The sequence below is a fragment of the Crocuta crocuta genome, unplaced genomic scaffold (genome assembly GCF_008692635.1).
Source record: "Crocuta crocuta isolate KB4526 unplaced genomic scaffold, BGI_CrCroc_1.0 scaffold132, whole genome shotgun sequence".
In the NCBI taxonomy this organism is placed as follows: Eukaryota; Metazoa; Chordata; class Mammalia; order Carnivora; family Hyaenidae; genus Crocuta; species Crocuta crocuta.
In genome coordinates this window covers 5,233,079-5,244,685 of record NW_027528611.1, presented here as the reverse complement: position 1 = coordinate 5,244,685, position 11,607 = coordinate 5,233,079, and the positions used below count along the sequence as shown (strand labels likewise).

Sequence of the window (11,607 nt, the reverse complement as noted above, 5' to 3'; positions counted from 1 at the left end):
CTAATGTATATAATGCCTTTATATATATATAATAAAGTTACTTATATATATATAAAGGCATTTATATATATAATGCCTTTCTTGTATTCTCTGTGAAATCCTGGAGATCCCTCCATATCAGCTCAAAGAGATCTTCCTCATTCTTCCAGCAGCTTTATGTTACTCCATTGTGTGGAAGTACCATCATTTTTCAATTCTTAACTAGACATGTTACCAATCTTTTGCTCTTACAAAAAGTGACATGACAGTCTTAAAAGGCAGATGACTATATAATAAAGACTACATGTTTGACATTTTCTTACACATTTTAGGGGCTCCTGGGTGGCTCAGTTGGTTAAGTGTCAGACCACAGTTCAGGTCATGATCTTATAGTTTGGTAGTTCAAGCCCCACATTCAGCTCTGTGCTGACAGCTCAGAGCCTGCTTCAGATACTGTGTCTCCCTCTCCCTGCTCATGTTCTGTCTTTCTCTCTCAAAGACAAGTAAACATTAAAAATTTTTAAGTATATTTTAGAAGAAAATTATTACTTGTATTTATTCACTTTTGGTTCAGCTAGTAGCATTCTTTGGAATACTTGAGTTTCATGGAACAATTTAAGAAATGCTAAGTGAGGGGGTGTCGGGTGGCTTAGTCGGTTAAGCGTCCGACTTTCGCTTAGGTCATGATCTCGCGGTTCGTGGGTTCGAGCCCCGTGTCGGGCTCTGTGCTGACTGCCAGCTCAGAGCCTGGAGCCTGTTTCAGTCTGTGACTCCCTCTCTCTCTGACCCTCCCCTGCTCACGCTGTCTCTCTCTCTCTCTCTCCTAGAAATAAATAAAACATTAAAAAAAAAAAAAAAAAAATGCTAAGTGTATTTCATGATGAGTGTGCAGACAAATGTNCAGTCTGTGACTCCCTCTCTCTCTGACCCTCCCCTGCTCACGCTGTCTCTCTCTCTCTCTCTCCTAGAAATAAATAAAACATTAAAAAAAAAAAAAAGAAATGCTAAGTGTACTTCATGATGAGTGTGCAGACAAATGTAAGATGTAAATGTAAGATGTTCAGACTAGTGCTTGGCACATTGGCAGTGCCCAATAAATGAAAGATAATAATCATAATAAAACCAATAGTCTTAATAACAGCAGAAAATTTTTAATTACAAGTAGCTTCCATTAGCTCCTGAATAGTGATGGTGTGGTAGAAAGAATTTGGGCTCCAGTATCATATAGACCTCCCCAGCCGCCTTCTGGATATGTGACCTTGGGCCAACTTGTATCATGTCAACCCCAGTTTCCTTCTCAATAAAATGGGTATAATTGCAGGTTGATTGTGAGCAAGAAATGAAATAATGCATGGTGGCAGAATATTGCTTTTCTTTTTTTCTTACTCTGTACTCAGTATTGTGATAATAGGGCAATGGCAGGTATCACCATCAAGACCCTTCCTAACTTCTAGCTTTGAATCCCCAAATACTGAAGCATGCTTGATATTATGCCAGGTATCCCAGACATTATTCTAGGGAAAGAAAAAATGCCTTTGAGAGGCAGTAAGGTAAGCCAGAGAGGGGATATTCTCCCAAATTGTGGAAAACACAATGGTCTGTGGGTCCTAAGGGAGCCCGGTTCCCTTACAGCACCCATATCAGGTGGGGAGGCCTCTGTGGAAATGGAACGGTGTCTCATGTGGTGCATTTATACAGTCCCGCTCCCAAGCACCGGGGCTCACTCCTCACCAAAAATTCCCCAATCCCCTGCCTGATGCAGAACAGCACAGCTGCCACTGACAAGGACCATGCAGGCTAAGACCCAGGCATCCTAGAGAGAGCCAGTTTGGACAGATGCAAGAAAACAGATGGGGCTTGTCTAATGTCCCAGCATGGTATCAGTGCCTTAGAACAACCATGAAAAAAGGAAGCCCCAATAAAATCTGAGGTTGAATTTACCAACAATTTCATGAGGGAGAGGTTTGGTTTTGAGTCCAGTTTAAGATTTTTTTTTTTTTTTAATTTACCACTTGCAGGGCACCTGGGTGGCTCAATCAGTTAAGCATCTGACTCTGGCTCAGATCATGATCTCATGGTTCGTGAGCTGGAAGCCCTGTTCCGGTCTCTGTGCGGACAGCCTGGAGCCTAGAGCCTGCTTCTGATTCTGTGTCTCCCTCTGCCCCTCCCCCACTCATGCTCTCCCTCTCTCTCTCTCACAAAAATAAACATTAAAAAAAATTTTTTTTTAATTTACTACTTGCATTTTCTGCGTGATTTTCTAGATTTTGTGGACCAAGATTCAAACTCATTATGTATGAAAAGCATTTATATAAAGGCCTGGCACATTATTTTCAGTAAATGGATAGCCATTGTTATTAACACCAGCTGCAGAACAGCGGGAGAAGGCTGAATCTGCAGCAAATAAAATGGAATTTAGTAGGATTCTACAAGTGTTTTAATGCCTCATAGGTTCCAGATAATAGAACAGGTGTTGGAAATAGGAGACACCAACGTACCTTGTGGTAGTGGAGCAGCAAAGGAAGACACACACACAACTCTGACACATGGGAGAACGTTGTAGGTCCTTAGTGAGAGAATGGACAAAATATTGTCGCCTGGATTGGGAAGGCTTCACAGAAATGGCATTTAATTGGGACCTGGGGAAGGACAGGTAAAATGTTGATTGGTTGGCAGAGGAAGGCAGGGGTAGCACAGAGATTAATATGTGCAAAGGCAGGGAGGTGTAAACATATCTTGAGAGTTCTGTGTGTCTTCACATTGACTGTTTTCAGGGGAATGATTAGAAATAAGGTTAAAAATGTACATCAGGGACAGTTTAAGAAGGATTTTCTTCACCCTGTGGGTAATAGAGCATCCATAGGCATTTAAAGCTGAAGGAAGAGAAAAAGAAAATATCTGAAAAGCTTCCAGAGAGAAAAAACAACACATAATTTCATACAAGTTCCAAGATTCTGAGTATGTTTTGGCTTCTCAATAATAACACCAGAAGCTAAAGGTATGGAGAAGTGACCTAAAAATTCCAATTGAAATTATTTTGAATCTTTAATTTTGTACCCAACTGCTATCATTCAAGTGTGGGAGTAGAATAAATACATTTTCTGACATGAAAAGCATAAAAATTTGCATCGTATGTACTCTTTCTCAGGAAGCTAAAAAAGGGTGTACCTCTAAAATAAAGCATTAGACTACAAAAGGGTAATTACTGGATTTAAGAAACAGAAGGCCCCACACAGAGGACAGGTAAATCCTGACAAGGATAGTGCAGGGTGATCCCAGGATGACAGCTGTGTCCCTGAGGGCAGCTGGTTGGCAATGGAGCAGACAAGTTTGCGGGGGAGTTTTATCTGACAATAAAATGGACTGACTGTGTTGTAAGGAAATTTGTGACTCACTGATAATAAGTACAAATAAAACCAAGCAAAGAGAAAACAGGACAATTATTCATTCCAGGGAAAACAAAAAGTTGTCTAGGAAAGGAAGAGCATGGTTTACTCTATGGTTTGACTGTGAATAGCTTTTATATAGTCACAATAAGATGAAGACTCAACACTGATGTAGCCAAAGTAACAGTACAACTGTCTTAAAGATGAGGACACGGGAAGAGGGCATGTGTGTGGTATAAGGATGGAAATCCGGGGCGCCTGGGTGGCTTAGTCGGTTAAGCGTCCGACTTTCGCTTAGGTCATGATCTCGCGGTTTGTGGGTTCGAGCCCTGCGTCGGGCTCTGTGCTGACTGCCAGCTCAGAGCCTGGAGCCTGTTTCAGAGTCTGTGACTCCCTCTCTCTCTGACCCTCCCCTGCTCACGCTGTCTCTCTCTCTCTCTCCTAGAAATAAATAAAATATTAAAAAAAAAAAAAGGATGGAAATCCTCATCTTTCATAGTGGGAAGTAAAAGAGAGAAAACCTAAAGCTGAAAATCAAGACATAGCAACACAGGGGCTCCTGGGTGGCTTAGTCGGTTAAGCGTCCGACTTTCGCTTAGGTCATGATCTCGCGGTTTGTGGGTTCGAGCCCTGCGTCGGGCTCTGTGCTGACTGCCAGCTCAGAGCCTGGAGCCTGTTTCAGTCTGTGACTCCCTCTCTCTCCGACCCTCCCCTGCTCATGCTGTCTCTCTCTCTCTCTCTCCTAGAAATAAATTTAAAAGATTAAAAAAAAAAAAAGACATAGCAACACAAACATGTTATTTAGAGACAGGAAGTAATACCAACATAATCAGTTCAAAACAGTTGAAAGTTACCACCACTGGGGGTGAGGACATCGTAGGAGAGGGGGCTGGAGACTGGACGTTTGGGGGAATATATAGACTATTTGACTTTTTAAACTATATATATGACAAAACTTGGTTAAAATTAAAATTATTCAGTATTATCTGAAGAAAATGAAAACATTAATTCAAAAAGATATGTGCACCCCCATGTTCATTGCAACATTGTTTACAATAGCCAATATACGGAAATGACCTAAGTGTCCATAGATAGATGAATGGAAAAATAAATTGTGATATATACATAATAGAATATTGTTTAGCCATAAAAAAGACTGAAATCTTGCCACTTGCAACAACATGGATGGATCTCTGGGGCATTATGTGAAGTGAGATAAGTCAGACAAAGACAAACACTGTATAATCTCACTTCTATGCAGAATCTAAAAAAACAAAACAAGAAACAAAAACCCCAACAAACTCATAAATACAGAGAACAGATGAATGGTTGCTAGAGGTAGGGGTGAGCAGAGGAGAAATGAGTGAAGGGGGTCAAAAGGTAAAAAAACAAACAAACAAAAAACAATAGGATAGTGAGCAGATGAAGAATGCATTTAGTTATAAAGAACAAAACTGCAGTCATGTGAAAGATAAGAAACAAAGTTCTGGATAAAGTATCATTGCTTAACACTCTTCTTGTGAGGATGAGTTTGTTCTGCTCTTAGGACCCCAGTGCTACTTTCTTACAGAAACATTCCTCAGATATCTACATGTCAGTCTTCATAGTAACATCTCGGTTCCGGTGTCACCTCCTAACGTAGGACTCCAGCCCTCTCCTCTAGCCACTCTTTATCAGATCCTTCATTCTTTTTAATTTTCTTTATAGAACTCATTACAACTTGCAGGCCTCATAATTCTCAATAAATATCTTTTTTGCTGGTGGTTCGTATGTTTCCTTCACTAAGTATAAGCTTTTGGAGGTAGAGACTATGTCTGGCTTTTTCACTGCTGCCCCCCTAATCCCACAGCTAGAACAAGAGGCATTTTCTCAGTATCCGATTGGATGGATTGGTATCCAAACTTGGTAGTCAAGCAATTTTCTTACTACAATGGGTCTGTTTCATTAAACATAAATTAGAGCTCCGAGTCCCTTCTCAAGCTTCCTTTGCAACACTATACAGACATCCCTAACATTAGGAAATCAAAATGAATAATTGCATTCAGTTCTTAGTCTTGTGAAAATTCTGAGTATGTCCATATCTGCCTGCCACCTCCTGGGCCATGCAGGTCATCATTTATCTGCACTGAACCTGTTAAAACACGAAGGGCATGGGCTTTGGAGTCAAACGGACTTGAATTCTATTCCCTGCTGTGACATATACAGTTGTGCTCCTTTGAACAAGCTAGTGAATTTGTTCAAGCCTCAGTTTCCTCTTATTTAAAATGGAATGATATTAGTATCTACCAGATGGGATTATTGGGGATTAGAAGACACAACGTATGTGCACCATATGATACAGGCATGAGGTGGGGTGGATGGAAAGAGAGGGAGGATACGTAGAAGGGATCTGGAGGCAGCTCACACAGAACGCTCTTTCAGAGAAAGTGACCGGGGGAACTTGCGGGAGTGGGGAGGCTGGTGTATAGGACAAAGAAGATATTTGATGACCTCAACAGATGAAAGATATGATATATTCATCATCTGTAGAGGCAACCGTGAAAGAAGGGGAGTGCGAAAATACAGAAGAGGAGGTGCCTCATATCTATTCTAAAAGACACAGAAAGGATCAGATCAAAAAATATGGGAGAACAGGTTTTTTAGTGAGAGACTGTTTACTCTGAAACTAGAAGAAAAAATATGATTATGAAGGCAAATACATAAATATGAAAGATTTGGAATTGTTCCTAAAAGTTCCAGTGACTTCTGTGTAATATATGCATAGTGATAAAAGCACACTTCTGGTCAAAAGAAAACATTTTTTTAAATGTTTACTTATTTATTTTGAGAGACAGAGCATGAGCAGGAGAGGGACAGAGAGAGAATCCCGAGCAGGCTCCGTGCTGTTAGCGTAGAGCCTGACATGGGGCTTCATCCCGTGTACTGTCAGATCATGACCTAAGCTGAAATCAAGAGTGGGGAACCTAACCAACTGAGCCACACAGGTGCCCAAAGTAAAACTTTTAATGGCCTTCTTAAACATTAGGACGGAGATCAGAGAAGCATCTTTTCCGAGGATGATCAAGTTAACTTTTAGAAAGCAAAAGATCCGCAGAGATCAGGGCATGTTGGGGACGAACATATGTTGAGATGTCTTCTGAGATCCAACCCATTCTTCTTTCTCTGATAATGATCCAACCTCTCTCCTCAGAGGTGGTGCTCGGCAGCCATGTTTGTACTGTGGATCTTGTGCCTCTGGTTACAGTACTTTGGACTGGGATGGGCAACTTCCCCAAGTTTGGACATCCATTTGTTTTTTTTAATAATTTAAAATTGTGACTGGGAGATAGTAGTGTATGGGTAGAGCTGAGGGGATGTAGAAACTCAGGAACTGCAGATGGACATGTTAGCTCAAAAGGGTAGTCCACAGAGAGAGAAGAATATGTCTAATGTGGCTAACATTAGAGGCATAACACAAGCCATATGGCCCAGAGAGAGAGCAAGAGAGACTGTTCTAGATTCTACTGGCTTTTCAGTCTGAGTTCTGTTCCATTAAGACTTGGCTAAAACCCACCCTTGGTTCAGGGCACCACTCCTGTGTCTTTATTGTAAATATCCTCTCCTTATGTCTGTGATAATTTTAGGAAGGTTTCTGTTACTGGAAAACAAAAATCTTTCCTAGGACAATTCTCCCCCACTTCCAGTAGGGTCTTCTGGCCATTAATTTCTTTCTACTTATGGTCTCCTGGAAAGTCTACAGTGTCTCCATGATTGCCTGGTTTTCATTCTTCTCTAGGACTAAATGCTCACAATGCCAATCCCCGTCTTGCCCTGCTTACTTGTATCTTCCTCAGCTTCCATGCCCTAAAAGACTTAGGTTCTCCAGAAAGCCTTCCTGGACCACCTCAGACCTCAAGGCCCACTCTTCCAATAGCATCAGGCTATGTCAGTGGATCTCATGTAACAGACCACAGTCTAAGTCCAGAAGGGCTGCATAAGCATCATCTGGAGCTTCTTAAAAATTACGTACTGTTACCACTCTCCCCACCCCTAAGATGCTAATTCGGTAGATATGAGTGAAGCCTGTGCTTATTTAACGCCCCCTAACTGATCCTTACATACATTCCAGTTTGACAACCACTAAGAGACAGATCCATTTGAACTTTCTCTAAATATGTGGCCAGGTCTTCTACTAATATGATTCGCCCCAGGTTAAGGAAGTAACCATATTATCCAAGCCTTGAACCTCTCTTTGTCATGCCCAGGACACTGGGGGATTTGGAAAAAGGAGATGACATTGTAGATCGTTCCTGGATACCAATGTCCTCTTCATTATGGAGTAAATCCAGACAAGAGAAGAATTCTCATGAACCTTTTCTCTCCTGGCAACCCCTTCGAGGGCAAATCTGAATTCAGAAGGTAAATCTCATGAAGTCCTCGTGAAATGGCCCATTCACAAGTAACACAATGGGCCCCAAAAGGATGAGTCAAATGGAACAAGATATAGCTGGACTGGCCTGAGGATGGCTGCCAATCTCCAGTATGAAATGGTCATGCTAAATGTTCATCACCTGGAATCCTAGTCCTAGTATCCTTCACACCCTGAGAGAATTGGCCAAGACCTGGTAGAAAGCATACAGTACAAAGACCATTAAAAATTTTACTACTGCATGANGTGTGTGTGTGTGTGTGTGTGTGTGTGTGTGTGTGTTGGGAGTGGGAAGGGGCACTTGTTGCTGACCTGCAAGTGCCCCAGAAGTCCTGCAGTGGATACCAGGCCCAAGAGAGGAGACCTATAGGACAGAGGTTGATCCCATCCAAAGTCAGCACAGTGGGGATATGCTTAGAAGACCGAGGCACTGAGTACACAAGGACTGTCCGAAACTTGCGAGGAATCCGTCAGGTGTCCCCCACAATCTGTTTTTCTCAGAAGGTTCATTACCTAAAGTAGCAAAAAACCATATGACCGAGGTTGTTGGAGCTCAACAATGCTAGGATCCTACATCTGATTCCCCACCTCCCCCAAATCTCACCCCCTCACTCACTTCTGCTCTTCTATTCCCTGCCCACTACTTGTCTATATCACCCTTCCCTGAAACTATTGGTCCCCAAAGAACGCTCCTCCACCCTATCCTGTTCAGAGTCACCCATGCTCTGGCTCCCAGACTCCTGGCACCTCTGTACCTGGGGGCACTGGACAAGCATATGCCTCTGATGATGAGAATGGTGCCCACAAGAAAGCCCACAAGGCCGAGGGCCAGGCCGAGGGCCCAGACCAGAGTCTCGGTGGTGTCTGGCAGCAGGATAGGCACCTGGGGCTCTGGGAGGAGAGAGGAAGTGTCAGGGGGTGCAGTGAAATAATTCTAGAGTATAGGAAACATGGGTCTGTGAAGAGTGAGCTGGGGAGGGGGTTCCATACCCCAGTGCCTGAGGAGCGGCTCATCCAGGCCCCAGTGCTCCACCTTGCAGTCATACATGTCGTCTTCTGAAGGCACAAAGGTCAGGTAGTAGAACTTGCGGAACAGATGGTCAGGCTGGGAGTAGAAGCTGGTCTGGGCCACCCCCTCGGTGATTATTTGACCATTGCGTAACCAGGTGATATTGATCACAGGGGGGAAGATGTTGTCCACCATGCAGATGAGGATGTTGGGTTGGCCCAGCTCCACTCGAAACTTGGGGAGTACAGTCACCCTCGGAGTCACTAGGAGGAAAGAGGCCCTGAATCCCAAAGGCTCATCCCTGCAACTGGGCCTGACTAGGACTGGGATTGAGGGATGTTTCCTCTTACTTGGGATTTGCAGGCAGGGGATTCTCTGGGACATAACTGCTGGGGTGGGAGGTGGGCAGAGAGAAGAGAGGCTGAGGAGGGCAATGGGGGCACCAAGGGCTCCTATATCTGACAGATTACTGAGAGAGAATCCAGGGGCGAGGGGTCAGTCCTCAAGAAAGAAGAAGGTGTTGAAGGGATCTTGATCTAGAGCCTCCTGGAAAAGAAAGGGGCTGAGTCACAGAGGCTGAGAGAGAGGTGTGCCAAAGTAGATTGAGACCTATGAGGTGGGAAGAGGCTTCTTGGGCCTCCCATGCCTATGGGGGTGGGAGGGGAGGGGAGGGGTGAGGAAAAGCCGGTACCGTTGGTGGCTCTGGTGCGGTTGGAGCGTTCCACCAAGACATCCAGATGGGCTTTGATCACTGCGATGCTGGCCAGCCCATTCTGTGGGTCAAAGTAGGCGAAGTTGCCAAACTCAGGCAAACGCCACACAGCTTCCCTCTTCTTCAGCTCCACAGAGAATAGCTGTTCCCCATCAAATTCATAGGCAAACTGACCCGAGGCACCATAAGATTGGTAGAAGGCTGGTCCATAGGAGCCCATGTGATCAGCTGTATTGGGTGAGTTCAGGGCCAGAGACAGAAAAGAAAATCTATCAATCTCACCTAAAACATGTGCCCCATCCTGGGTTCTCTGTGGGGACAGAGTTGAGCTGTTGAGCTGGTCCTTGGACAGTGGGATGGTTGCTGGGGGTAGAAGGGACAGAGGGAAACAGGCATATGCCCAACACACTGGCAGGAAGAGAGACACAGGTACAGCCTGGCATACCAGGTTGGGAAGAGAGGCTGCCTAAAATCATGCTTGAGATTCCCAGGGTTAAATGGTAGCTGTGATCATCTCTCAGGTCCTGGGCTATCAGCTCCCGTGTGTGACATGAGTGGGGGAGTGGGGGGTGGGGGGGGGGGATGGGGGTAAATGATTAGGATGTACCTAAGAGGAGCCTTGGGCACAAAGCTGCAGTACAGGTAGGCGTGAGGGGAGAATAGGTGATGGCTGGTGGAAGTAAGAATTAAGATTTGTGATAGAGACCAAACAGGTAGGAAAAGGCAGCCTAAGGTATTACAGAGAGCATTGGAAAAGGTGTCCAAAGGTCAAGTCAAATTCATTCCCCAACTCTTCCACCTCAATGGATTATGATCAAAAGTGTCTTTCCATAACTGAAACTCAGTTTTCTGGAAATTCAGGTTAGATTTTAATTGGTAAGGGACCTTTAGAATTCTATGAAATTATATGCTCAACAGTCATTGAGGGACTACTATGTGCCCAATATGAAGCCAAGCTCCAAGGAAATATAGCTAAACCAGCTGTGAATCACACACACACACACACACACACACACACACACACAAGACGCTCATATCTAGAGCAGGATTAAGACAGATAAACAGTTAACTATCCACATGGTTAGTTAATAAATACTGCAATAAAACTGGACTTGAATGGGCATGCTCCAAGCCAGGAAGTGGCACAAAAATCACTGTGCTGGCTGACAGTAGGATGGAGGCTGGGTTTCAGAAAGAAGGAAGGAATTGGGGAGGCACTTGAACCTGACAAAGTCTGAACATGCAGCTGGCATAGCTGGACTGAGCTGCACCTGTATTTTAGGTCCACAGTGGACGTGACAGAAGTGAGAGACTGGAGATCTCTTGGTAAAGGAAGTTGCCCATAAACCGAAGAAGAACATCCAGGTTCTGTACTGTCTCTTGTGTAACCCTAAATCTCCTCCTCTCACCCGATCCCCCTCAGCACTCACCCTTGATGGCCCCAGCTTCGTGGGGGCTCAGGAGGCTCATCAAGGTGTGGAGTCCCAGGACTAACCCCCCACTGAGGACCATTGCCCTGATGCTTTAACGGAGTAAGCCTTGGTGTGGGGCCCTGGTAGGAGGTAAAGGAAGGAGGCAGAGGTAAAGAGGAAGAAAACAGATTCTAAGAGGGGGAAGACCCCCTGCTCTATACAGCCAATCAAAGACATTGTCTGAGTTAATGTGGCTGTTGCTGGGTAAAGAAGCACGGAGCCTGGGTGGAAGGTGGAAGAAGGCATTGGGCCCTCTTTCACCAGGAAGTCTCAACCCACAGGACAGTCAAAAGGAGGTTTCTGTTTGGGAAGTGGCAGGGGCCTACATCAACCGTTACTACAAACTCCAAGAAAAGACCTTCTGGAAGGAGAGGAAAGGCCATCAGAGAACCACACAGCCAAGCTCAAACAAAGCCTCTATCTTGATCTGTGGCATAGAGAATCCCAGTCTCTCTGTAAGTTTCTGCAGACAAATTTGGAGTTGAAAAGTCATATGAACTATACTAAGAAACTTTTAAAAGGAAATATTGGATACACAGAATGAAAATACTTTAAACCTTTAAATCATTTTGGAAAATATTACTTTATTTCATTTCATTGTGTGAGGAAAAATACGTGTAATTGTCAGAGATGTCTAGAGT

General features: G+C 44.1%; 1 protein-coding gene across 2 annotated transcripts; it reads right to left on the bottom strand.

Annotated features, from left to right (window-relative positions):
• Positions 1 to 8,049: 8,049 nt before the first annotated feature.
• Positions 8,050 to 11,040, bottom strand: LOC144224046 (HLA class II histocompatibility antigen, DO alpha chain). 2 transcript variants are annotated; one of them, XM_077754857.1, is made up of 5 exons: positions 10,925 to 11,040; positions 9,474 to 9,722; positions 8,764 to 9,045; positions 8,529 to 8,664; positions 8,223 to 8,286 (listed from the first exon to the last, which is right to left on the bottom strand). In XM_077754857.1, exons 1-5 carry the CDS (start codon positions 11,004 to 11,006, stop codon positions 8,283 to 8,285), a joined length of 753 nt encoding a protein of 250 aa, XP_077610983.1. In that variant the 5' UTR covers positions 11,007 to 11,040; the 3' UTR covers positions 8,223 to 8,282. The 2 variants fall into 2 exon arrangements, with proteins under 2 accessions (XP_077610984.1, XP_077610983.1); XM_077754858.1 differs by lacking the exon at positions 8,529 to 8,664 and having other exon boundaries at positions 8,050 to 8,286.
• Positions 11,041 to 11,607: the final 567 nt, after the last annotated feature.

What these genes read in the sequence shown, in the direction of transcription:
- LOC144224046 (XM_077754857.1), bottom strand. Translation starts at nt 11,006, where the DNA reads ATGGTCCTCAGTGGGGGGTTAGTCCTGGGACTCCACACCTTGATGAGC. An exon ending in CGAAGCTGGGGCCATCAAGG is followed by an intron (nt 9,723 to 10,924) that starts GTGAGTGCTGAG and finishes CACCCAATACAG; the next exon opens with CTGATCACATGGGCTCCTAT. An exon ending in GCCGCTCCTCAGGCACTGGG is followed by an intron (nt 8,665 to 8,763) that starts GTATGGAACCCC and finishes CTCTCCTCCCAG; the next exon opens with AGCCCCAGGTGCCTATCCTG.